At 49.5% G+C, this 27,312-nt stretch overlaps 1 protein-coding gene across 1 annotated transcript; it reads left to right on the top strand.

Moving 5' to 3' along the window:
• Nucleotides 1-23,532, top strand: LOC100339782 (histone-lysine N-methyltransferase 2A; the record flags this gene model as incomplete). The annotated part of the gene is given in 15 exon segments (XM_089306103.1): nucleotides 1-119; nucleotides 4,106-4,266; nucleotides 4,463-4,648; nucleotides 4,853-5,905; nucleotides 5,908-6,608; nucleotides 6,610-9,101; nucleotides 10,094-10,174; nucleotides 11,028-11,095; nucleotides 12,610-12,780; nucleotides 15,974-16,048; nucleotides 20,590-20,768; nucleotides 20,930-21,033; nucleotides 22,026-22,109; nucleotides 22,506-22,635; nucleotides 23,128-23,532. Coding segments are annotated over 15 exon segments (5,880 nt in total), but the record flags the coding sequence as incomplete, so codon positions are not given.
• Between the last annotated feature and the right edge of the window lie 3,780 nt (nucleotides 23,533-27,312).

The raw sequence follows: 27,312 nt of genomic DNA, 5'->3' as shown, positions 1-27,312 counted from the left end.
CACTCAAGCCAAGTGTCTGCCGGGTGCGACAAGGAGCTAGCAGTCTCCAGTGCAAGGGAGGGACAGGTAAGATGCAGAGCCTGTCCTGAAGGGGCTCCGGCCAGGGCCCGGGCAGACAGGTAAGGCAGCTCCAAAAGTGTTATTTTGAAAGTGTTTGGAATAATATCAGCGTTGTTAGAATAAAAGTTTGCACCTAAGGTGATGATTTTATTTTTTAACGATTTATTTATTTACTTATTTGAAAGAGAGAAAGAGAGATGTTCCATTCACTGGTCGTGCTGGGGGGCCAGCCTGAGACAGAAGCCAGGACTCCACCTGGGTCTCCCACATGGAGGAGGAGAACTCGAGTGCTCTGGGCTGCCTCCCAGCAGTGTTAGCCAGGGAGCTGGATGGAAAGCGGAGGAGCCAGGACTCTGGGTGGGTGGCAGTCTGCTGCACAGCACCCGCCCGAAGGTGGCGACCTTAAACGTTCCTATCTTGCTGGGTCTTCGAAAGCCTCTTTTCCTCCTGGTCCCAGCAGACGCCTACAACGCTGGAGCAATTGGGAAAAACGGAGCAGCGCCCCAGGCTTTTCCCAGAGTCCTCCGCACGGCGAAGCCGGGGGCGGGCCCCCCACCGAGCCAGGTGGGCGGGCTTTCACTCTTGCTGATTCACCTTTTGCCTGGACCAGCTCCTGTGTGCCCGCTCCGCCGGAAGGCTTCTGAGGAGTCAGATCTGCTTCCCCCCCTGCAGGCACGGGGCCTCAGCGGGAAGTGGGGGGAGTGCGGGGCGGGGTGGGGGCAGCCTCCCTGCTCTGCCGCTTTCAGCGAATCCACGAGGAAGCACCGTGGTCATGAGACCTGTGGCATCCGGAGTTTCTGGTCTGTGAAGCTTTGTAAGTCAGAACAAGGCCTCTCAGAACCTACAGGGCTGCAAGGGGCCTGGGAAGTCGCCTGGTCCCGGCTCATGGCTTTAGAACCGTCATAAGAGAGGGTGACCCTGCATCCTCGCGGGCCAGGGCAGTCCTGGCTCACACGTGTTTTTTGAGTGTAAATGTCCACCAGGACTCTTGCACTCTCAACAGTGTCCCAGTCTGCACACATTATAGGGTCATCCACACCCCACCCTCAGAGAAAAGAAAGGTATGAATCGTGGAAAGCAGAGGAAAAGGAGAATTAAAGGGAAGACACATTTAGATATCAAAGTATTTAGAAAGAAGCATTTAAATATGAAAATAAGAATGATCTTAGCACATCAAACTTCTTTCAGGGATTCTGTTACTAAAGTACATTCTCTCTCATGAATTTTTCCTTGTAAAGATAAAATATACCCTTTTTTAAAAAAAGGTTTATTTTATTTATTTGAAAGGCAGAGTGAAAGAAAAAGAGATCTTCCATTTGCTGGTTCACTCCCAAATGGACACAGCACCTGGGGCTGGGAGGGGCTGGGCCAGGCTGAAGCCGGGAGCCTGAAACTCCATCCAGGTCTCCCGCAGGACTGGGGAACTGTAAAGTTGTCTGCGTGGAGACTGTTACCAGAGGTGGCCGGATCAGAGGCCCTTGCCTTCATGCGAGACGTGAGACAGAGTAGCCGTGAGCGAGGCAGAGGGCTTAGGAGGCCAGGCGGGCACCTCAGCAAGGAACCAAAGCCCAGGCGGCATGCAGACTGCAGCAGCGTGACAGCGTCTGGCCACTGCTTCTCCTAGTCCCTCCCCTTCCTGGACACGGCTGGGTGGAGGGGTTTCTGGGCGAGGGATTGGTGAAGTTCCTCAGGGGCTTTATCAGCACAGTGTTAGGGAAGGGTCCCCCAGGCTGCCCTGGGGGAGGGTTGGGACCCTCCTGATAATTGGCCGATTTGGGCAAGACTTGAAGAGCAAATGCTGGGCTGCTTCTGAGGCTTGCTTCTCTGTTTCTTCCCACATTCAGCTGCAGGAAATTCCGCTTCCTCAGCCCCTCTCACACCCATAGGCTAGCGTCTACCTTCCTACCAACGATCCAGCGTCCCCCCCCCACCTGTCAATTTCTTTCTCACATGCCTAAGAAAGGTGTGCAAATTATAAGTGCACAACCTGACGCACTTTCACATGAGCTTATCTATATAATACTATGTAACATCTATAGAATAAGCACCAAGATCAACAAGTCGCAGTTCAAGACCCCAGAAGCCACCCATGTGTCCCCTCCCCATACGTCCTTAGCCCAAAGCCCTGTTTTTTTCCCCACCATCTGCTTGGTGTAGAACTCTGGGTGAACCCAGCACTCATGGAGTTTTACTAACATGTGAACTAGGGGCTGGCGTGTGGCTGAGCAGGTTAAGCTGCTGCCTGCCATGCCAGCATCCCATATCGGAGCGCCAGTTCAAATCCCAGCTGCTCTGTGTGGGGAGCAGCCTGGACTGGACTGAGTTACTGGAATTAAGACTTATTCTATGCATCTGCTCTCCCACAATAAGGCGCTGGGAGAGGAGAAAACAGCTTCTACCCAGCTGCCTCCAGTTCAGCCAATAAACAGCAGGACCTGCTCCTGATTGGAGGAGAGCAGCGTACTCGGCGTGTGGGCAGCCGAGTTGGGATTGGCGGAGGAGGACTATAAAGGAGGAGAGAGCCGGCATGCACCAGGAACATCTAAGGGGAACATCTATCTGAATAACACCTGTGCAGCCCCCGAGAGAGCCGGCCGGCGGTGTGCCGCTCCCCTGCGGAAGTGGGGAAAGCGGCCAGGGGGAACCGCCCTTCCACGGAGGTGGAAGGGATAGTAGCCAACCCGGGAAGAACCAGCAGCAAACCCGGGGAGGGCCGAGCAGACGAAAGAACAGCGCAGGGTTCAGTGTTGCTCCTCCGCGAAGAGGGGGAGCGACATAATGGTGCCGTGACTCGGATATGAAGCCTAGGCAGGGTTTAGTGTCGTTCCTCCACGAAGAGGGGGAGCGACACTCTGCTTCTGATCCAGCTCCTTGCTAATGTGTCTGGGAAGGCAGCAGAGGATGGCCTAAGTACTCGGGCCCCTGCATCCACATGGGAGACCAAGTCTTTGCATTCACTGGGCGAGTGAACCGGTGTACGGAAGATCTCTCTGTCTCTCCTTTTCTCTTTGTAACTCTGCCTTTCAAATAAAAAATAAATAAGTCTTTACCAAAAAAAAAAAAAGCAAATTCATATTGCAAATATTTACAGAGTAGGATATTTCGCATAAAAACATCCAGATTTTTTTCTGTTTCTTTTTAAAAATATGTGAGGAATCCTTGTCGTGAAGGAAATGTTCTGTACGTGGCCTGAATCCAGTGTTCATAGCCCGGCTATGACATTTCACGCGAGTTTTGCGAGGGGAGGAACTAGCCACACTTCTGATCCAGCTCCCTACTGATGCACCTGGGAAAGCAGCGGAAGATGGCCCAAGTACTTGGGCCCCTGCATGCACATGGGAGACCTGGAAGAAGCTCTAGATTCCTGGCTTTGGCCTGGCATTGCCCTGGTCGTTGTGGCTATCTGGGGAGTGAACCGGCAAATAGAAGACCTCTCTCTTTCTCTCTCTCTCTTTCTATCCTTCTCTCTCTGTAACTCTGCCTTTCAAATAAAAGTAAATCCTTTTTAAAAAAAAAATCTAAAAAGCTGACAATAAAAGTAAAAATTCTCCTCCCTCTCCCTCTTGGCAGTATATACCCTGAGTATTTCTGCACGCCATCTTTGATGTGGCAGTCTGTGCTGCGCATTTAACCAGTCGCCCTTTGCACGCCATGGGTTCCACAGCATTTGGCAGAGTCGAAGCAGTTACACTTCCCTTGTCTCCTGGGGCTTTCCTCCCAAAGGAAACAGCGCAGGTTTGCCCTTTCCTTTATGTTAGGGCCTCATTTTGTACATGGTAGTCCCTTTCTGAAAGCCAATTTCTTGTAGCAGTTAGTATCTTTTTTTCTCTAGGTTTTAGGATAGTTTGCTATTTTTTGCATTTTACTCTGTTTGCATATGATGCAGGATTTTTTTTAAAGGCTAGGAAACACCAAGGACTTCAGAAAGGTTGGAGCACATTCTCTAAATCAAGGAGACCAGGGAACCCAGCATGAGACCAGATTTTGGTGAACTTTAGTTTCTGTGTCCTCTCACTTGTAGTGATGTTGTCCGATCTGTGTGCAGGTGTTCCAGGGTGTACTGGAGCACCACGGATGCCCGCAAGCGCTGTGTGTACACGTGCAAGATAGTGGAGTGCTGCCCCCCGCTCGTGGAACCAGACATCAACAGCACCGTTGAGCACGATGAAAACAGGACCATAGCCCACAGCCCCGCGTCGTCTACAGGTTAGTCTGCACTAGGGCGGGACCGGAACTCAATCTTTGGAAGGACACTGGATTGAAAGATGGGAGAGAAGTCATTTACTTGAAAGGTTTTGTTTGAGTCTAGTTTGGCATTTACCTAATAGCTGGCTTGTTATTGGTTCTTTGGTTTGATTTTAATTGGACTTTTTTGGTGAAGAGTTTTTATTCCCTACCACAGAAAGTTCATCTAAAGAGAGTCAAAACACAGTGGAAAATACAAGTCCTCTGTCACCAGACCGACCTGCACACTCGCAAGCCTCTGGCTCCTGTTACTATCATGTAATCTCCAAAGTCCCCAGGATTCGAGCACCCAGTTACTCTCCAACACAGAGATCCCCTGGCTGCCGGCCGTTGCCTTCTGCAGGTAAAGGACGTCATTCACCTACTTGACCCAAGAAAGGCAGCCTCAAGGTTAATATGTAATTCTTTCAGTCAACTTTATCTCTTGCTAACTTGAAAGCATAGATTTTCAGTTATCTGTAAATATCTGCAGTTAAGACATTGAAACCAATGACTTCCCCCATTTGTTTCATCTGTGATAGACTTGATTCTGTTCTCTCTTGTTCAGGAAGTCCTACCCCAACAACTCATGAAATCGTCACGGTGGGTGATCCTTTACTCTCCTCTGGACTTCGAAGCATTGGCTCCAGGCGTCACAGTACTTCCTCCTTGTCACCCCAGCGATCCAAACTCCGCATCATGTCTCCCATGCGAGCCGGGAACACTTACTCCAGGAATAGTGCTTCCTCGGTCTCCAGCACGGGGACCGCTGCAGACCTCGGGTCCAGTGCCAAGGCAGCTGACCATGTCTTAGGGTCACTGAACTCAAGCACTAATTTGGGGCCAAACACGCCCTCTTCAAATTTGCAAAGGACAGTGGTTACTGTGGGTACTAAAACCAGTCCCTTGGATGGAGCTTCACCGTTAGAAGTGAAGCATCCCAGTGCTTCAGACGTGACGTCCAAGAGCTCCTCTTTAAAAGGAGAGAAGACCAAAGTGCTGAGTTCCAAGAATTCAGAGGGATGTGCACACAACATGGCTTACCCAGGGATTCCTAAACTGGCCCCGCAGGTTCATAACACCGTATCTGGAGAACTGAATGTTAACAAAGTCAGCACTTTTGCCGAACCCTCTTCAGTGCCGTTTTCTTCTAAAGAGGCCCTCTCCTTCTCACAGCTACATTCAAGAGGGCAAAGGAATGATAGAGACCAACACACAGATTCTACTCAGTCAGCAAACCCCTCCCCAGATGACAGTAATGATGTCAAAACCTTGAAGCTTTCTGGAATGGGCAACAGATCATCTGTTTCCAGTGAACATGTGGGGTCCAGTTCCAGAGACAGGAGACAGAAAGGGAAAAAATCTTGCAAAGAAACTTTCAAAGAAAAGCACTCCAGTAAGTCATTTTTGGAACCTGGTCAGGTGGCAACTGATGAGGAAGGAAATCTAAAGCCAGAGTTTGCTGATGAGGTTTTGACTCCTGAGTTTATGGGGCCTCGGCCATGTAACAATGTTTCTGCCAAGAAAATTGGAGAGAAAGTCCTTTCTATCCCAGGAGTTCCCAAAGCTTCATCCATGCAAGTAGAAGGACCTGCCAAAGAGTTACAGGCACCCCGGAAACGCACAAAGTAACACTGACACCTCTGAAAATGGAAAGTGAGAATCAGTCCAAAAACACCTTGAAAGACGGTAGTCCTGCTTCCCCTTTGCAAAGAGAGTCAGCATCTCCCACAGAGCCACTTGCAGCCTCTGAAAGTCCAGGAGATGGCCCAGTGGCCCAGCCAAGCCCCAACAATACCTTATCTCAGGATTCTCAGAGTAACAACTATCAGAATCTTCCGGTACAGGACAGAAACCTCATGCTTCCAGACGGTCCCAAGCCTCAGGAGGATGGCTCCTTCAAGAGGAGGTACCCCAGCCGCAGTGCCCGCGCCCGATCTAACATGTTCTTTGGGCTCACTCCACTCTATGGAGTAAGATCCTATGGCGAGGAAGACATTCCGTTCTACAGCAGCTCGGTGGGGAAGAAACGAGGCAAGAGATCAGCCGAAGGACAGGTGGACGGGGCCGATGACCTAAGCACTTCAGATGAGGACGACTTATACTATTACAACTTCACCAGGACGGTGATTTCATCCGGTGGAGAGGAGCGGCTGGCGTCCCATAATTTATTCCGAGAGGAGGAGCAGTGCGATCTTCCAAAGATTTCACAGTTGGATGGTGTTGATGACGGGACAGAGAGTGATACTAGTGTTACAGCCACAACAAGGAAAAGCAGCCAGATTCCGAAAAGAAGTGGGAAAGAAAATGGAACCGAGAACTTAAAAGATTGACCAACCTGAAGATGCTGGAGAAAAAGAACATGTCATCAAGGGTTCCGTTGGCCACAAAAATGAGCCCAAGATGGATAACTGCCACTCAGTCAGTCGAGTCAAAACCCAGGGCCAGGATTCATTGGAAGCCCAGCTCAGCTCACTGGAGTCAAGCCGCAGAGTCCACACAAGCACCCCATCAGACAAAAATTTACTGGACACCTATAATACTGAGCTGCTCAAGTCCGACTCGGACAATAACAATAGCGACGACTGTGGCAACATCCTGCCTTCAGACATCATGGACTTTGTGCTAAAGAACACTCCGTCCATGCAGGCTCTGGGGGAGAGCCCAGAGTCGTCTTCGTCAGAACTCCTGAATCTTAGCGAAGGGCTGGGCCTCGACAGTAATCGCGAAAAGGACATGGGTCTTTTTGAAGTCTTTTCCCAGCAGCTGCCAACGACGGAACCCGTGGACAGTAGTGTCTCCTCCTCCATCTCGGCGGAGGAGCAGTTTGAGTTGCCTTTGGAGTTACCATCTGACCTCTCTGTCCTGACCACCCGGAGTCCCACTGTCCCTAGCCAGAATCCCAGCAGGCTAGCGGTAATGTCAGACTCAGGGGAGAAGAGAGTGACCATCACAGAAAAGTCCGTAGCCTCCTCTGAAGGTGAGCCGGCACTGCTGAGCCCAGGGGTGGAGCCTACTCCCGAAGGCCACATGACTCCTGATCACTTTATCCAAGGACACATGGATGCAGACCACATCTCCAGCCCCCCTTGCGGTTCTGTGGAGCAAGGTCATGGCAACAATCAGGATTTAACTAGAAACAGTAGCACCCCTGGCCTACAGGTACCTGTTTCCCCTACTGTTCCCATCCAGAACCAGAAGTATGTGCCCAATTCTACTGATAGTCCTGGCCCATCTCAGATTTCTAACGCAGCTGTCCAGACCACTCCACCCCACCTGAAACCAGCCACTGAGAAACTCATTGTTGTTAACCAGAACATGCAACCACTTTATGCTCTCCAAACTCTTCCAAATGGAGTGACCCAAAAGATTCAGTTGACCTCTTCTGTTAGCTCTACACCCAGTGTGATGGAGACAAATACTTCAGTACTGGGGCCCATGGGAAGTGGTCTCACCCTAACCACAGGACTAAATCCAAGCTTGTCAACTTCTCAATCTCTGTTCCCTCCTCCTAGCAAAGGATTGTTCCCCATGCCTCATCACCAGCACTTACATTCCTTCCCTGCAGCTACTCAAAGTAGTTTCCCACCCAGCATCAGCAGTTCTCCTTCAGGCCTCCTCATTGGGGTTCAGCCTCCTCCAGATCCCCAACTTTTGGTTTCAGAAGCCAGCCAGAGGACAGACCTCAGTACCACAGTAGCCACTCCATCCTCTGGACTCAAGAAAAGACCCATATCTCATCTGCAGACCCGAAAGAATAAAAAACTTGCACCCTCTAGTACCCCTTCAAACATTGCCCCCTCCGATGTGGTTTCTAATATGACACTGATTAACTTCACACCCTCCCAGCTTTCAAATCATCCCAACCTGGTAGATTTGGGCTCACTTAATACTTCATCTCACCGAACCGTCCCCAACATCATAAAAAGGTCTAAATCTGGCATCATGTATTTTGAACAGGCACCCCTGGTACCACAGAGTGTGGGAGGAACTGCTGCCACGGTGGTGGGCACATCAACCATAAGCCAGGATGCCGGCCACCTCACGTCGGGGCCTGCGTCTGGCTTGGCCTCCAGTTCCTCCGTCTTGAACGTTGTATCCATGCAAACCACAACTGCCCCTACCAGTAGCACATCAGTTCCAGGACATGTCACCTTAACCAATCCCAGGTTGCTTGGGACCCCCGATATTGGCTCAATAAGCAATCTTTTAATCAAAGCTAGCCAGCAGAACCTGGGAAGTCAGGACCAGCCTGTGACTTTAGCACCGAATTCAGGAGTATTTTCCCAGCTGGGGACGTCGCAGACTCCCTCCAGTGCTGCCGTGCCAGCAGCATCGAGCATCTGTGTGCTCCCCTCGACGCAGACCGCAGGCGCAACAGCTGCTTCACCCTCTGGGGACGCCGAAGAACACTATCGGCTTCAGCACGTGAACCAGCTCCTTGCCAGCAAAGCAGGGCTTCTCTCTTCCCAGCGTGACCTTGATTCTGCTTCAGGGACCCAGGCGTCCAGCTTCACCCAGACAGCGGATGCTCCCAACAGTGTGGGACTGGAGCAGAACAAGGCTCTGTCCTCAGCTATGCAAGCCAGCTCAGCCAGCTCAGCCTCTCCCGGAGGCTCTCCACCCTCTGGACAGCAGTCAGCAAGCCCCTCAGGGCCAGCTCCCACTAAACCCAAACCAAAAATCAAACGGATTCAGCTGCCTCTGGACAAAGGGACTGGCAAGAAGCACAAAGTTTCCCATTTGCGGACCAGTTCTTCTGAAGCACACATTCCAGACCAAGAAGCCAACACAGCACCCCTGGCCTCTGTCACAGGGTGAGCAAGGCAGACGGTAGCTCTGCTGGGGCAGGGGGCTGCAGGCTCTGCTTGAGAGGCTGCTGTCCTTTTTGGGAGGGACCATCCTCTGTTCAAGTTGCATTTAGGGAATTTGGGGGGGTTGACTTTGATTTTTCTTTTTTTTCCTCCCAGTGGTGATCTATGAAGCAAAATTTAGTTCCATCCATGAGCAGGTTATCTCAGATAGAACCACACTTTAAAAAAAAAAAAAAAAGATCTATTCACTTGAAAGAATTACAGAGAGAGAGAGAGAGATCTTCCATCTCTTGGTTCCCTCCCCAAATGGCCACAATGGCTAGGGCTGGACCAGGCCAAAACCAGGCGCCTGGAACTCCATCCAGGTCTCCCACATGGGCTGTAGGGGCCCAAGGACTTGGAGCCATTCTCCACTTCTTTCCCAGATGCATTAGCAAGGAGCTGGATTGGAAGTAGATTGACCAGGACTTGAACCAGCGCTCATATGGATGCTGGCATTGCAGGCAGCAGCTTAACCCACTGTGCCACAACACTGGCCCCAGAACCACACTTCTAATTACTCTTTGCTCTGATTTCAAACGGTGCTGCTGTTTGCTCCTTTTGTTTATTTGTGGAGGTTTTGTTGTTGAGCCTCAGGATCCCAGGGAGTGACTGTTTCCATTTGGAGGGCAAAGCTCCTTGTTGTGAATCCCTTTGAGTCCTTTTTAAACACTGACACTGAAGTATAACATGCATGAAGTATAACACTTAAAACACACCAGTGAATCTTTGCAGATATATGCACTCATGTAACCACTGTTCGGACCAAAATACAGGAACATTTCTGGCAGTACAGTAGGCTCCTTGTGCTTTCTACCATTATCTGGCTTTTATGACTGTTGGTTAGTTTGACAGCTCGCAGATTTGATCAGGTCCTGGAAGAGTCCTGTAGGCCGACCTGTGCGTGCACGTGGCAGTGAGTTTCTGTTGAAACGACACAAATGACTGTGTTGCAGGACTCCAGGAGCCGAGGCCGAGCAGCAGGGCACAGCCAGTGTGGAGGAGCCATCACAAAAGGAGTGTGGGCAGCCCACAGGGTAAGCTGGAGGATTAGCTCTCCGAGAGGAAGCCCTCACTTGCGTCCACCTCATTTACAAAACCCTTCCTGACTTGCAGTGATTTTTGTTGTATTGCCAAAGCTTTCTAAATGGAAGTCATACAGGCTTTGTGGGGAGCTTGCACAGAGCTCTTTAAATAATAGGTAACGGCTCCCCGTTGGTGTCGCTCTGCTCCCCACAGGTGACTTGCTCAGAGTGTATTGGATCTGTACAGATAGACATTAAGAGAAACACGGCTGCATGCACTGTCTGCACTTGGCTTTTTCACCTATCGAGTGCTCTCGGGAGCGTCTTCCTATGCCAGTGCCTGGAGACGCCCTGCACTTTCAATGGCTGCCTGCAGGATTAGGCGTGGGTCTGTAGGAATTTATTTAACTAGTAGGTTTGATGTCAGTCGGTACACATTTGGGTTGTTTTAGCATTTGAGTGAAAACTGATGGTGGCTTTACAGGTTCAAGCAATTTACTTTTATTTAGTAAAACCACCTCACTTCCATAGGAACTGTGTAGAACTGCTTTTGACAAGTGTCCTTTCATTCTCTCCTAATACTAAGGGTATGAGGGCACAGTCTACAGCTTCAGGAGCAGAAACTTAAATGTCACTTTTTCAGGAAAGAATCGCATAAAGATGGCTTTATTTTATGTGCCACAGTACAGTAGTGTGGTGGTGGCCGTCCAGCAGGTGCTGCACAAAGCACCGTGTGGCCGCAGTCTGGCGCTGGTTTTATGTAAGTGGCACAGCTGCGTGGCAGATCCCAGGGAGGTTCAAGGTCTGAGTGGGAGAACCAGCTGGTGCCGCGTCTCACGCTTGGGTTTTTGTTTGTTTCATTCAGGCAAGTGGCTGCTCTTCCAGAGGCTCAGGCTGCACAAAATCCAGCAGCAAACGAGCAAGAAAATACAGGTATGTGAGTGAGTAACGGGTTCGAATCAGAGAATTTCAAAGCTAAAAGTGCTATCAGAATCACCAACTTCACCTCCTGATTTTCTAGATTACACACACACGCACACACACACTCGTGCATGCACACACACACACGCACACACACAGTCTGAGCTCCAAGGCTGTTGAGACTCAGGGCACCTCTCTGCTGGTGTGGGGCTCGCCCACTGTGTGCTCGGGGACCGGCTGCCAGTTGAAGGACAGAACAGTGCGTTAGATACTCTGCTGTTCTAATGGCAGCGAGACTGAAATAGCCAGTGACAGCCTGGCTTCATCCGTCAGTTTTACTAAAAGAAACCAAGAATCGTTTTCATTTTCATCAGGTACTCAGATTTTGGTTACAACACCAAAATCTGCAGGGCACTTTCTGTCTCTCCTAATAAATCTGATCAGGAAACAGCTGATGACTTCAAAATTAAGAGAGTTCTGGATAAAAGCCTTGCCCAGCTCTGTAGAGGGGACATCCCAAAAGAGAGTAATCGGGTGAAGAAATGCTTCGGCCCAGGATCTGGGATGTTCCCACAGGTGCTGAGCTGCCAGCTCCTTGGAGGGGTGGCATGTCTGCTTATGTAAGACAGCAGTGAGGGGCGGTGATTGGTAGTGCCGGCTCCGGAGCCAGATGGCTTGGAACCCTCTAGCATCACATGTATTGGCTGAATGAACTTGGCCTGAGTTACCTCTGTCTGTCTCAGTTTCCTCATCTTTAAAACAGAGATTACAGGGCAGGCATTTGGCCTAGTTGTTAAGTCGCCAGTTAGGATGGATGCCTGTGTCCCAGCTGCTAACTCTGGCTTCCTGCTAATGCAGACCCTGGGAGCCAGTGGTGATGGCTCAAGTAATGGGGTTCCTGCCACCCGTGTGGGAGACCTGGATTGAGTTCTCAGCTCCTGGCTTCAGCCTGGCCGATTCCTGGCCATTGCAATATTTGGGGAGTAAACCAGTGGATGGGAGTTCTCTCCGTCTCTCTCCCTCTGCCTTTCAAATAAGTAAAGCATTTGAAAAATAAATTATGCTAATCCAAGGTTCAGCCAACTTAAAAATTTTTAATAAATAAAATGGAGATAATAACTACTACACTGGCTTGTTGTAAGGTTTATAGGAATTAATTTATCTGAAGTTCCTATGAGAGTGTCTCATAGACATACTAAGTACTTCATACAAATTACTACTTCTCTCCCACCCACCCACCCACCCTGTTGAGGGCCTTTATTTATTGAAAAACTACCAAATTGTTACAACAGAAACTGCCATAGACACAGCCTAACTTTGTGTGCAAGGAAATGCCCTGTGAGCCTCTCCAGCTATGGCTTAGAGCAGGCTCTGTGAGCCTCAGTTTTGCTCTCTGTCAGTGGAATAAAAACGCCAGCTACGGAATGGCCTGGCGCCTGGTGATGGTAAGCACAGAGGACTCGCACACAGGTGCGCAAGAAGCTGTGTTAGTGCAACCACTTTGGCGCTGGTCTTCCCCCTTACAGAGCCTAAGACAGCGGAAGACGAGGAAAGCAATTTCAGCTCTCCACTGATGCTGTGGCTGCAGCAGGAACAAAAGCGGAAGGAAAGCATTGCTGAGAAAAAGCCCAAGAAAGGCCGCGTTTTTGAAATTTCCAGTGATGATGGCTTTCAGATCTGTGCAGAGAGTATAGAAGGTGAGTGGGTTCGCGGAGGCCCCGCTCCAGCTCCACGGCACTCTCCCTCAGGCTGATCGAGCTGGCCAGTTTTCTGAAGCTGGACACACGGAGGGTACTTGGGAAGAATATACATTTTCCTATCCCTGAGACATTTGTCTTGTTGGAGAACCATCCATCACTTGTGTGAAAGGTTAGTCATAAGCATCGTAGGTTTTAGATGGCACACGTCTTAGCAGAGCACATGTGAACTCTGCTAAGTTCTCCCTCCAGCCTTGTCTCTGCCACTTCCTTGTGTCCCATCAAGTCCGTGCTCTCCCTCCTGGGTGCCTTCACCCACATTCTTCCCTCTGCCTGGAGTCCTCTCCCTGCCTCCTGCCCGCACCTCCAACCTGGGAAACTCCAGCTGCCCCTTCAAGATCCAGCTCAGAGAGGCCGCTGCTGTGGTGCAGTAGGTTAAGCCTCCACCTGCAGCGCTGACATCCCATTTGGGCACCAGTTTGAGTCCTGGGTACTCAAAGGCCAATCCAGCTCCCTGCTAATGGCCTGGGAAGGCAGTGGAAGATGACCCAAATACTTAGACCCATGTGGGAGACCCGGAGGAAGTTCCTGGCTTCTGGTTCTGGATCGCCCCAGCTCTGGCCGTTGTGGCCGTTTTGGGGATGAACCAGAAGATGGAAGATTCTCTGTCTCTCTCTCTCCCTCTCTCTGTAACTCTGCTTCGCAAGTTAAAAAATAAATCTTAAAAAAAAAAAAAAAGGCAGCCCAGAAGAATTTCTTGACCTTCTGAGGCAGAGGAGCACTCCCCTCCCCTCTTTCAATTCTTCCTTCTTTCAGGTGTTCTGCACAGCTCACAATTTGCTTTAGGAATGTTTTGACTTCTGTGTCCCACTCAATAGTGAACTCTTTAAGGGCTGGCATTGTACTCTCTTATTCATCTTTGTATCCCAAGCTTGCTGGTGTTCTGTGGGGAGCAACTCGGACTAGACTATTACTGGAATTAAGACTTATTCTATGCATCTGCTCTCCCACAATATGGCACTGGGAGAGGAGGAAACAGCTTCTACACAGCTTCCTCCAGTTCAACCAATAAGCAGCAGGACCTGCTCCTGATTGGAGGAGAGCAGCGTACTCGGCGTGTGGGTAGCAGAGTTGGGATTGGTGGAAGAGGACTATAAAGGAGGAGAGAGACAACATGCACCAGGAACATCTATCTGAAGGAACACCTGAGCAGCCCCCGAGAGAGCCGGCCGGCGGTGTGCCGCTCCCCCGCGGAAGTGGGGAAAGTGGCAGGGGGGCCCGCCCCTCCACAGAGGTGGAGGGGTCGGTAGCCAACCCAGGAAGAACCAGCAGCAAACCCGGGAAGGGCCGAGCAGACAAAAGAACAGCGCAGGGTCCTGTGTCGTTCCTCCGCGAAGAGGGAGAGCGACAGTGTTCATTAATCCTTGAAGGACTAGTCCATGTTCTCCAGGCTGTAGTTACTGTACAGTTCAGCAGAGAGAAAGGTGGTGGCTGCATTATGGATGTCCAAAAAACCTCCGAAGGTTAATAGTGTAGACATCCTATCAAAGGAGATATGAGAATTTGAGTTGGGCAGAGAGGAATAGGGAAGGCTTTCTAAAAAGAAGGAATAAGCAAGGTTGGAAAGACTGGAGTGCATTGCTGAGGTTTGGAATAATGTCAGGTGGGAAGGTGAAATCCTCATCAGACAGTAATGAAAGAAAAAATTGGAAAGGTGGATTAGGCATAGATTTTGAAGGGCTTTCAGGGCCAAGCCACAAGGCCTCTCAAAATTTGGAGGAGTAGAATAAAAGCAGGATTTTAAGGGCCGCATTCTGGTGCAACAGGTTAGGCTGCAGCTTGTGACCCCAGCATCCCATACGTGTGCCAGTTCAAGTTCCAGCTGCCACACTTCCAGTGGAAGATGGCCCTAGAGCTTGGGACCTGCTCCCCTGTGGGAGACTTGAATGGAGTTCCAGGCTCCTGGCTTCAACCTGGCCCAGCTCCAGCTGTTGCAGCCATATGAGGATTCAACCAGTCAGTGGAAGATCTCTCTTTCTCTCTCTCCATGTCCCCCTCTCTCTGTAACTCTGCCTTTCAAATAAATAAATAAAATCTTAAAAAAAAAAAAAAACAGAATTTCAGGAAGCTTAATGTAGTAGTACCCTTTAAGAAAAATTGAACTAGGGCCAGTTCTGTGGCGTAGTGGGCTAAGCCTCTGCCTGCAGTACCGGCATCCCATGTGGGCTCTGGTTCTTGTCCCAGCTACTCGTCTTCCGATCCAGCTCCCTGCTAATGCAGCTGGGAAAGCAGTAGAAGATATCCGAACTGCTTGGGCACCTGCATCCATGTGGAAGACCCAAAAGAAGCTCCTGACTCCTGGCTTTTACCTGGCTAAGCTCCAGCCATTGTGGCCACTTAGGGAGTGAACCAGCGGATGGAAGATGTCTCTCTGTCTCTCCTTCCCTCTCTTTGTAACTCTGCCTTTCAAATAAATAAATATTTTTAATGAAAATTTATTTATTTATTTGAAAGGCAGAATTAGAGAAGGAAAGAAAGAGATTTTTATCTGCTGATCACTTCCCAAGTGGGCACAACAGCTGGGACCGGGCCAGGCCAGAGCCAGGATCCAGGAGCTTCATCTGGACCTCCCATGCGGGTGGCAGGGCCCAGGACTTGGGCCGTCTTTGTTGCTTTCCCAGGTGCATTAGCAGAGAGCTGGATAGGAAGTGGAGCAGCTGGGACTCGAACATGCCCAGATGGGATGTGGTGTTGCAGGCAGCAGTTCAACCTGCTGCCCACAATTCCAATCACGTGTCTTCCTCTCTTTTAAAGGGACTATAAAAATCTAGCCCCGCTCCTTACTTTTACGATCTCCCCCAGAGTCCTGGCTAAATCGATAACACAAGTACCGTTTGGGTTAGGAGTACAGGGTGTAGGTTTGCGGCCCAGACCCCCAGCAGGGGATGGGAGTGCTTCAGGGTTTCAGCGGCACAAGTCTCCTTACTGCTCCTGTCTCCTCCAGCAGCCTTGTGCCTTCCAGACTCTCGCTTATGCCCTGAATTGATGAAACTGAGGAAAACAACACAGCCTTGTCGTAGGAGGGTGTGTGTTTGCGCATGGGGATTCCAAACACAGTGCTTCCGCACACCGGGTTTGAGAGATATCTGCACGAATGTTTTCCTGCCCACAGTTTTCTCTTCTCCCCTTACAGATGCCTGGAAGTCACTGACAGATAAAGTCCAGGAAGCGCGATCCAATGCCCGCCTCAAGCAGCTCTCGTTTGCCGGTAAAGGCTGGAGCTGTGATTTTGCGCCGCCTCGGGATGTTAGGGTAACTTGTTAGTCTAAGCCACAGACAAGACTCTACCAAAAAAAGTTCTTTCTAAAAATAATAGTATTATCAGAGCTTTGATTCATAATTCATATACCATATAGTCCATGGTTTGAAACACACAATTCAGGGTTTTTTAATATCTTCGCAGAGTTGTGCCACCCACCTTTTAATTCCAGAGCAGTTTTTGTATTTGTTACCCCTAACAGAAGCCCACACGCATTACCAGTCATTCCCCATCCCTAGCTCCTTGCAACCACAAATCTACTTTCTTTGTCTGTGGGTTTGCCTATCCTGGACATTCCTTATAAATCATACAATATGTGGCCTTTTGTAACTGGCTTCTTTCACTCAACCTAATGTTTTCAAGGTTACTTGAAAATTGTAAAATTGCATTAATTCTTTATTCCTTTTTATTGCCAAACATTACTCCATTGTGTCAACATATCACGTACTGCTTGTGCATTCACCAGCTGATCAGTATTTTGTTTTTTTTCTAGTCTTTGTTACAAATAATTGCTGTGAAGTTTTGATGTAGACATGGGTTCATTGCTCTCGGGTGTATGTCTAGGAGTGCAAGTGCTGTGTCACTTGGTAACTCTGTTCAACCTTTCCAGGAACTGCCAGAGAGTTTTTAGTTCAAAGTGGCTGCGCCCTTTCACATTCCCAGCAATGTATGAAGGTTCCAGTTTCTCCATATTCTTGCCAACACTTCTTACTGTCTTTTTTACTACGGACATCTTAGTGAATGTGAAATAGTGTCTCACTGCGGTTTTGTTATACCTTCTTTTTCTATTTTTACTTATTTATTTGAGAGACAGAGAGCTCCCATCTAGGGGTTCACTCCCCACATACCTTCAAGGGCTGGAGGTCAGGCAGGTACATATATTACTACTACAGCCGTCTCGGAGAGCAATGGAGCTGTAGCTCTCGGAATTTTCAGATCACATGCCTTTCCGTTCAACAGTTACACTTTTAAAATATTATCCTAGAGGTAGTCACAAAGTCATACATTGAACAAAAGTTCATTACCACATGTGGTAACAAAACACCTGGAAGCAACCCAAATGCTCCTCACTGGGGGAATTTAGAGAGAAGTGCAGAGTGAAGTCATTGAGAAGGCACGTTACAGCCACGTGCATCTGATGTGACCGTGAGTCCCCGCGGTGCTTCTGCGCCACAACCATAATGATGGCTGCCTCTGAGAAGTGGACCTGGGCGTTAGAATGGGCAGCTTTTGTTTATTGATGTGTATTTGTCTATATTTATGGGGCACAGTACAGTAATTTGAAACATGTATACAATGTATAACCAGGATAATTAGCATTTCCGGCTACCCGAGCATTAATCTTTTCTATGTGTTGAGAACCTTTGGATTCTTTTAGTTACTTTGAAATATATCCTAGATTATTGTAGACTATCGTTACTTTACCAGGCTGTAGAACACCAGAACCAATTCCTTCTATCTAACTATACAGAATAGGTGACTCTTACTTTACTTCTCTGTAGTGTTTCTGCGAGTATGTATTTATTTCATTTATAAGTTTAAAAGAACTAATTCAAATATATTATTTTTTAAAAAAACATTATTTATTTATTTATTTGAGAGGCAGAGTTACAGAGAGAGACAGAGAAAAGGGTCTTCCATCTGCTGGTTCCTCCTCAGATGGCCCCAATGCCCAGAGCTGGATCAGTAGGAAGCCAGGAGCTTCTTCCAGTCTCCCATGCAGGTGCAGGGGCCCAAGCACTTGGGCCATTTTCTACTGCTTTCCCAAGCCATAGGCAAAGTGCTGGATCAGAAGAAGAGCAGCCGGGACATGAATCAGCACCCATATGGGATGCCGGCACTGCAGGCAGAGGCTTAGCCTACTACACCACAGCACCAGCCCCAATATATTCCATTTTTAGCAGAACAGTTGGCAAATGCATTTTTTTTCTAAAGCTAGTGGCTAGTGTTCTCTGGGCTTCCCTGCCTCTTCCCCTCTCGTGCTGCCCAATCCCTGGGCTTGCACAGCCCCCCTCCCATGTGCTCACATCACACACAGTGGTTCATCCCCAACTGCTCTCCTACCAGAGTCCAGAGCAAACCAACTCCAGAACCCTCATCATTCACATCCTATTGATTCGACACCCAAAGTATGAGTTCTATCCCTTTCTCCTCTATTCTTCCTCAGGCCTAGCCCTGTAATATTAAAAAGCCACTTAAGTAGTCCTAGCAAATCTCCTGGGTTGCCAAAGATACCCAAGAGCTTCTTACTATTGCCTACTAGTTGGGGAAGAAAGTCCCAACCCTTAAGTGTTTGTTGTTGGTAAATGTTTATTGAACACCTGTAATATGCCTGACACCATGTTAAACACTCAGCATGGAGTGGGCATTGGCACGGTGGTTAAGACATAGCTTGGGATGTCTGGGTTCAAGTCCCAGTTTCACTTTTGATTCCAACTTTCTGCTAATATGCACCCTGGGAGGCAGCAAATGATGGCTTAAATACTTGGATCCCTGCCACCTGTGTGGAAGACTGAGCTTGAGTTCCTGGCTTCTGGATTTAGCCTGGCACAACCTGGCCTTTGTGGGCATTTTGGGAGTGAATCAGTGGATGGAAGATACCTCCCTCCCTCTCTTTCTCTGTGTGTGTGTGTGTCTCCGTCTCTCCCTCTGTCTGCCTTTCAAAATAACAAAGCACTCAGGATGTAATCACTGAGTAGAAGCAGACTGCACCCTGCATCTCTGAGGTTTCCAGTAGGTGGATCTTTTTCCAGGACCAGATCATATTTAGCCTGACTTCATCTATCTGGCCCCAGTGTTCACCACTTTCCTCAAGATTGCTTTTTCTGCAGCTAGAGCCCACTATTTATTATTCCAGATCCAAGTCCTAAAGTGCAGCCCACAAATATGAACTGAGATCTCTGGGTTCAGAGGAAGAAAGGTGAATTTTTCACGTGCACCGCCGAGTAAGCATCTTCGCTTATTTCACACGTGTGTCCACATTAGCATCCCGTGGTTCACACAGGAACTGTGTCTTCTCTCAGAATCCTGAATTCCTTTCTAGACCCTGCTCAACATCACCTCTTTTCTTTAGTGCTTTTGACTGAAATTCTCCCCTGTGTCTACAGAAACCCCAAGCTTAACAGGTTTAAACAGTGAGATAATTCATCATTTAGCATGACAGGAAGTCCAGAGGTAGGACAGACACCTGGATTGATTTATGTGGGAATTCTCAGTGTCCTCAAAGACCTGAATTCTTTCCCTCTTTCCCCTCTGTTCTCCAGGAGATAGCTTCACGTTCAAGCTAATAGCAAATGGCTGCCGTACTCCCCAGGGTCACATTCTGCCACCACGTTGTTCAGAGAACAGGCAGGGCTTTTATCAAGCACAATTGGACGCCCCACATATCGTAGACCAGATGAAGCCCCATGTCCGTTTTAAGCTAGTCACCAGCAAGGGAACTAGAGTCCCAGGAATGGCTGAGACTGATCTGGGATGGAAGGGATGTTGGAGGTTCATGATAACGACCTCCCTGTTCCCCAGTCCAAAGCGGGTCAGTGTCCATCTCCAGTGCTTCCTTGTCCTTGCCCACGCACCCTTGTGTTCATATGGGTATTATGAGGAAGGTAACACGGGGAAGTGACACAGAGAGTGATAATGGTAGGTTGTTCATGGCGGGGAACCTCTTTTAGACGAGGCAGTCCAGAAGAGGAGCCTCCTGATGCCATGACATCGGAGCTTCGACTTGAGTGATGGTGAGAAGAAGCCTCGTGTACAGACCTAGAGCGGAAGTTCCCCCTGCAGAGGAAACAGTCCCAAGTGGGAATGCCTTTGTTGTGCTGGTTTAGTCTGTCTCTTCCATGGAACGGAAATTCCGTAAACACAGGAGCCCTGGGGTGGGTGCTGTGAGCTCAGCTTTGTGAGCTTTGCCTTCCTGTTAGCAACACAATACCTCATCTCACTGTCAGCCCTTCAGTGAACGTAGAACATTCAGCCTGCATATTGAGATGAACCGAGAGAATGTACTTGAAAATTCCTATGTTTTGCAGTGTTTTTCTACCCAAGAATCCACAACAGTGTAGAAAAATTCTTGGAGAAAAATCACTGTTCTTTAGAAAAAAAAGTTACTGCTATTGCCTTACGTAGCTTCAGCTCTTGCATTGTAGACTGATGTTAAGACTTTAGTGTTCTGATTGTACCAGAAGTTATGCTCCTAAGAATGTTGCCTATGTAAAGACTTAACCTTACTGTTTGCCATTGAAACCAAATTAACTCTTAGAAATTCTCTAAATAAAACAAAAACTCGGCATCTAATTGCAACTTTTCTCTTTTAACAAAAAAATTAGCCAAGACAAACAAAAACTTAAAATATGGACAAGCCGCCACCACCACCCGTGGAGCGGCAGGAGTCCCACCCCCTCGAGGCAGCTGCTGTTGATGCTGAAGCGCAGCACTGCGCCACTCCCCGCTGGCGGCCACGCCTCACTACCCAGGTGCCTTTGCTCCCACAGGTGTCAATGGTTTGAGGATGCTGGGGATTCTCCACGATGCAGTTGTGTTCCTGATTGAGCAGCTCTCTGGTGCCAAGCACTGTCGGAATTACAAATTCCGTTTCCACAAACCAGAGGAGGCCAATGAACCTCCCTTGAACCCTCATGGCTCAGCCAGGGCTGAAGTCCACCTGAGGCAAGTTGCATTCTTTTCTGTAAGGAGTTCGGGGCTCTGGTTTTATTATTTAATGTTACAGTTATTTTCCCACATAACCATTGAGATTTCTAATGCTAATGCCATCATTCTTTACTGCCTTAAAGCATTTCGCTAAATGGGTTTTAATCTTTTGGCTCCAGGAAGTCAGCATTTGACATGTTTAACTTCCTGGCTTCCAAACATCGGCAGCCTCCTGAATACAACCCCAATGATGAGGAAGAGGAGGAAGTGCAGCTGAAGTCAGCCCGGTGAGTCTGCCATGGGTGGGACCATTTCCTCCTGAACCAGGCTTTCCTAACACTTTGCAAGACCAACATACAGTCTAAGTAAGCAGCAGTGGCCAGCTGGTAAAATGCATATTTTCTTTAATAGTCTGTGGGCTTTGGGCATCCACCAGAGTCATCACAGGCAGAGAGCACTAGACAGGTAAACTCGCATATTAAAACTGGGCCGTGGGGCCAGTGCTGTGGCGCAATGGGTTAACGCCCTGGCCTGAAGCACCGGCATCCCATATGGGCGCCAGCTCAAGACCTGGCTGCTCCGCTTCCAATCCAGCTCTCTGCTATGGCCTGGGAACGCAGTGGAGGGTGGCCCAAGTCCATGGGACCCTGCACCAGCGTGGGAGACCCGGAGGAAGCTCCTGGCTCCTGGCTTTGGATCAGCGCAACTCCAGCCGTTGTGGCTAATTGGGGTGTGAACCAGCAGATGGAAGACCTCTCTCTCTCTCTATCTGTGTAACTCTAACTTTCAAATAAACAAATAAATCTTAAAAAAAAAAATGAAAGAAAAGAAAAGAAAAACTGGGCCGTGCAGCAGGCATCGTGGCACAGCAGCAAGTTAAGCCACTGTTTGGGATGCCTGGGGCCAAGCTCCACCTCCACTTGCAATCCAGCTTCCTCCTCTTGTGCCTGGGAGGTAGCAGATGATGGCCTAAGTCCTTGGGTCCCTGTTGTCCGTGTGGAGACCCGGGTTGAATTCTTGGTTCCTAGCTTGGGAGTGGACTAGCAGATAGAAGATCTCTCTCTCTCTTTCTCTGTCTATTCCCCTTTCTCTGTCACTGCCTCTCAAATAAGTAATAATTAATGAATAAAACTTTTTAAAATGGGCCTCACTGTATAAGGCACTTGTTATGATTGGTATTGAACAAAGAGTGTATTCATATTCCCTGGAAGCCTTCAATCCAAGACTCAAAGCTTTATTTCCTGAATGGAATTCATCAATACTATGTTTCGTCTCTTAGGAGGGCAACTAGCATGGATCTGCCAATGCCCATGCGTTTCCGGCACTTAAAAAAGACTTCTAAGGAAGCGGTTGGTGTCTACAGGTATGGCTAAAATTCTAGAAAGAATTCTAGAAAGTTAATGCATTTCCAAAATAATGTGGAACCATATGCTGGAGTGACCTCCGTCAGTCACTCAGGTTTTTATAGAAGTTACTCCTTAAACCTGATATCTCGGGACTCTTCCAACTCCTTATGTTGAACAAGTAAACATTAAATATTGGTAATTCTTGTGAGCTACAGAGGGAAGAAATCTTCTGTCTTTGGCCATTTGTTAGAACAATGAATATATACAAGCCAGGTGTGTCCAAAATTTTTTCCCCTCAGTAGTCTGTCCATCTGGGAAACCAGCAGACTTAAGGAATGTGTCAGTAATTCTGTATTCACACAGTTGCACTTGCCAAGTTTATGCCTCATTCCACTTCCGTCTTTACGTCCCAGGTCTCCCATTCACGGCCGTGGGCTTTTCTGTAAGAGAAACATTGATGCAGGAGAGATGGTGATTGAGTATGCCGGCAACGTCATCCGCTCCATCCAGACCGACAAGCGAGAGAAGTATTACGACAGCAAGGTGGGCCTCCCACTGCCGCCCTCCCAGCTCTTCTGTTCGCTGTAGAAAGGGGCCATCAACCCTCAGTATGAGTCCCAGATCCGAAAGAAATAGCCTGTGCATCGATGCAAAGACTTCCTGGCTTTTTTTTTACATTTTCACCTCTTTGACATTTTTAATGGGACCAGTGAAAGTCTGGAATCCAGTCGGAGGATTAGTACACAAAGATGCCCTTGGAAGGTTTGTCTGAGTGATTCCCAGGATCGGAAGTGCACAGCTCCCATGTTTTAGGTGTCTCTTTCCTGCAGAGCCATTAAGGAACTACAGTCTAGTGCTTGTACTCTGGGCATTCCTCATGGAGACGTCCTGAGAGATGGGAATTGGGAGACACCTGGAGGTTTTACTGGAAGAAACTGTGTTCACCCGTGGTCAGAGGTGACATCAGGAGGAGGCTGGGACTCGGGCTCACTAGGCCTGGGCTCTGAGAAGTAACCAGTTCTTGTTTCTGTGCAGGGCATCGGCTGCTACATGTTCCGCATCGACGACTCGGAGGTGGTGGACGCCACCATGCACGGAAACGCTGCCCGCTTCATCAACCACTCGTGCGAGCCCAACTGCTACTCTCGGGTCATCAACATCGACGGGCAGAAGCACATTGTCATCTTCGCCATGCGCAAGATCTACCGAGGGGAGGAGCTCACCTACGACTACAAGTTCCCCATTGAGGACGCCAGCAACAAGCTGCCCTGCAACTGTGGCGCCAAGAAATGCCGCAAGTTCCTCAACTGAGGCTGCTCCGGCCCCCGGCGCCAGAGCGCCAGGACCTACAGCCAGCCACGGCAGCGAGGAGCTCCAGGATGGACTGAGTGGGCACCACCGAGGGGCCTGAGCGCCCTGCCGCCCCATAGTCGCGTTGTACGAGAGCTGGCAGTCCTGGAGAGAGAGGAGGTGTCGAAGAAAAGATCCACGATCAGCCTTCTCCTGGGGCCCCTCTGGGAGATGGGGTCCTGAGCAGACTCGCCTGGGAGGAGCCTAGGGAGGGGTAGTTACGTGGGGAGCCTGGGCCCGCGCTCTCCCCGGAGAGAAATGGCTAGCCTCGCCTCTGCCCTTTCCCGCGCTGCAGGGGGCTAGGCTCTGTTGGACGTCTGCTGGTCCGCCAGCCAGGTGCCACCCTGGGCCGCCTGGGAGCAAGCAGAGAAGCTCTGGTGGTTTTCCCTGCCCTCCTCCACGTGGTTGGGAAGCAGAATTCCCAGCACCTCTGGTGTCCAAAGGCTGTCTTGGGGTTGTTGCCAATTCCTTTGCAAACACTGAGCCCTGGGCTGTAAGGGGGAGTGTCACCCCAGCGCCTTGTCTCAGCCAATCCTCTCCCTGACAGTAGGAGCCGCTGCCCTCTCTCGGTCCTCCCTTCACTCCGCCTCCTTCCTCTGCCCTGTCCTCCATCCCACTGCTTTCCCATTCTTCTTTCTGGGCGGTAGGGGGTGGGCTCCCTGCTCAAGGGCACTGCCTGCTGGGCATAGGATGTGCCATCAGAAAGTCCCCTGACCTTGGGAGCACTCCAGGTGGGGAGGTGGACAGGAGCCAGTGGCCATAACCAGACAGAATTTGGAGTCATGTCCGTGAAGCTTCTGTGAGAGTTCGGGGGAAGTATATGTAGCATGATTTTTTTTAGAAGAAGAAAAAGATTATTTAAATAGGATTTGAATCATGCCACACCCAGAATATCACCACCGGGATGCGCCCTGGGCCCCGTTCCTAGGCCAGGTTCCTTTCTTTGCCCCTTGCCAAGACATAGGAAGACTCCATTCATAAACGGTCAGTGTCCGGTTGAAGGCAGAACACTAATCCGATTTCAAGGCCCTAAACTTGGGGACTAGACCACCCTGTGTGGAGGGGACTCTGCCGCCTGTGCGCGATCCATGGATAAAGTCAATTCCATGACACTACTGCCCTGGTGACTCCCTGGGACGCGGTCAGAACAGCAGCAAACGTTTCTTCTCTCCCTTCCCCCGAGACAGTGTCCTGAACCTGTTAAATTAAGTCATTGGATTTTACTCTGTTCTGTTTACAGTTTACTATTTAAGGTTTTATAAATGTAAATATATTTTGTATATTTTTCTATGAGAAGCACTTCATAGGGAGAAGCACTTATGACAAGGCTATTTTTTAAAACCGCGGTATTATCCTAATTTAAAAGAAGATCGGTTTTTAATAATTTTTTATTTTCATAGGATGAAGTTAGAGAAAATACTCAGCTGTACACACAAAGTCTGGTTTCCCTGCCCGACCCCTCCCCCTGGAAGGTGTCCTCTCCGTCGTTTCACGTGTAGCTAGTCTGTGCCCGTCCGCTCTTTGACAATACACGGAGAAGGAAGGCCACCCAGCTGCACTGGGCCACTCCCCTCCTTCCCCGTGGAGGCTCCTCCCAAGGCTGCAGTATAGGACCCGGCTACAGCACTTCCTGCTCCTCCTCCCTCTCCTCCTCCTCCTCCTCCCAGAACTGTCTCCCTCCTCTCCGGCTCGGCCCCAGAGCGGCGGGAGGCGATGCGCACCTTCCTCAGCTCTCCTCCGGCAGAGTCCGCAGCCGCCCCGTGGACGGCACCTGCCAGCCTCCATCGCCATCTGCCTCTTTAGGTCGCCTCCTTTCCGTCCCCTCCGCCCACCACGCCCTCCTTCCTGCAAAGCACCCGCTGATCCCCGCGTGCCCTCTTTGGGGCAGCCCGTTGAAACTGAAGCACAGTTTGACCACTCACGATAAAGCAGATCTGCCTCCGCCACAGGGCTCAGAGCAGTGTAGTCCAAGGAGAGGGTGGGGCGCCCTTTCCTCGCCGCGGGAAGTCATGCCTAGGGAAGTCTAGCAAAGCAATACGACTCGGCCCAGCACTCTCTGCCCCCAGGACTCGTGGCTCTGCTGTGCCTTCCATCCTGGGCTCCTTTGCTTCTGTGACCTTAAGAACTTTCACCTGGTGGCTTTGCTGGAACATTGTCACTGTGTCCACTGTCATGCAGGGAGCCCAGCACTGTGGCCAGGATGGCAGAGGCTTCCTCGTCACCATGGAGAAGTGCCAGCAGGGGACTGGGGAAAGCACTCGACCCAGACCTCCCCTCCCCGTCCTGTTGCCCGTGAACAAGACGCAGTGGCCCGAGGGGCTCCACTCGTGTCTGCTTTTCTTTATTATTGCACTGTGTGAGGTTTTTTTGTAAATCCTTGTATTCCTATTTTTTTTAAAGAAAAAAAAAACTTAAGCTGCGTTTGTTACTGAAACGATTAATGCACTGATGGGTCATGAATTCACCTTGAGAAAGACCCAAGGCCAGTCAGGGGTGGGGGGAACTCAGCTAAATAGAGCTAGTGACTGCCCTCCTAGGCCGCGCTGTACTGTGAGCCCCCCCTCGTTCTCTTCCTCCAACCCCGAACCCCGAGGACAGGGGAGGAACCACATCTGTCCTCCTCCTGCCAGCAGCAGCTGGTTTGCCTTGCCTTTCCACCCCCGACCATCAACCACAGAAATGAGAAATTGCTCTTTTAGCTCAGCCTTGAGTCCATTGCCAAAAATTTCAGCACACCTGCCAGCAACTTGGGGGATGAGCTAAGGCTTCCCCCTGCAGAGGGGAAGAAGGCAAGGATGGCGTAGCTGTCTCCAGAACGTGTCTGAGTCTGTTTGGAAAGTGACCGAGGAATCCCCGCACAAAAGTGCAGACAGAGGAATCGCGGTGGGTCGTTCCCAAGAATCCCCCAAGGGGCATCCCAGATCCCTAAGGAGTAACAGCTGCAAACCTGGTCAGTTCTCAGTGAGAGCCAGCTCACGTTCGCTTTGCTGCTAGAACCTGTTGTGGCTGCATTTCCTGGTGGCCAGTGACAACTGCGTGACCAGAAGAGCTGCGTGGCGCCGCCGCCCCTTCGGCCGGAACCCGGTCCCTTGGCTCCCTCCGTGGCTGCCCACCACCCCAGCACAGCCCCTCCTGTTTTTAGACCAATAACAAGAGTTAAGGGGGAAGCCTTGGCAGCTAGAAGTTCTCAACCAAGACTCCTTGGCCGGGACCCAGTCCACCACCCTGCTCACCTCCGTCTCACCCCCGGCCAATGCAGTGAGCACCATGCAGCAACCTTGATTCAAAAACAAACAAAAAAAGAAAAAAAAAGAAGAAAAAATGCAACAACACACGAAAAACAAAAAAAAATCTTTTAATGAATGTATCTTTCTAAAGGACTGGCGTTCAATCAAATATCTGAAAATACTAAAGGTCAAAACCTTGTCAGATGTTAACTTTTAAGTTTGATTTGGGATTTTTCTTTTTAATCGAGATCAAGTTGTCCTTGTTTTTGTTTTAAAGGAAAAGCAGGTCATCGCAAAGGGCTGGGTGTCATTCTGTGTTTCATTCCCTTCATTTTAAAGCAATACAAGGGTATTGAGCAGATGGTTCTGATACCAGTCAAGTCTCTCACTCTGAAAACTTGCAACCTTTTCTGTTTGTTTTGGTTTTCAAATAAATATAAATATGATATATATAGGAACTAATATAGTAATGTACCATGTAACAAAGCCTAGTTCAGTCCATGGCTTCTAATTCTCTTAACACTATAGATAAGGATTGTGTTCCAGTTGCTAGTAGCGGCAGGAAAATGTCAGGCTAGCCTTCCTCTGGTCCCCGAGACGGGGGACTCAGACCACAGGGGGATGGGAAGCGAGGCCGTCCCCG

This window comes from Oryctolagus cuniculus, chromosome 1 (assembly GCF_051225735.1).
Source record: "Oryctolagus cuniculus isolate XC-2025 breed Fujian yellow rabbit chromosome 1, ASM5122573v1, whole genome shotgun sequence".
In the NCBI taxonomy this organism is placed as follows: domain Eukaryota; kingdom Metazoa; phylum Chordata; class Mammalia; order Lagomorpha; family Leporidae; genus Oryctolagus; species Oryctolagus cuniculus.
Note: the sequence above shows the minus strand (reverse complement) of the source record. Positions and strands in the feature narration are given on the sequence as shown.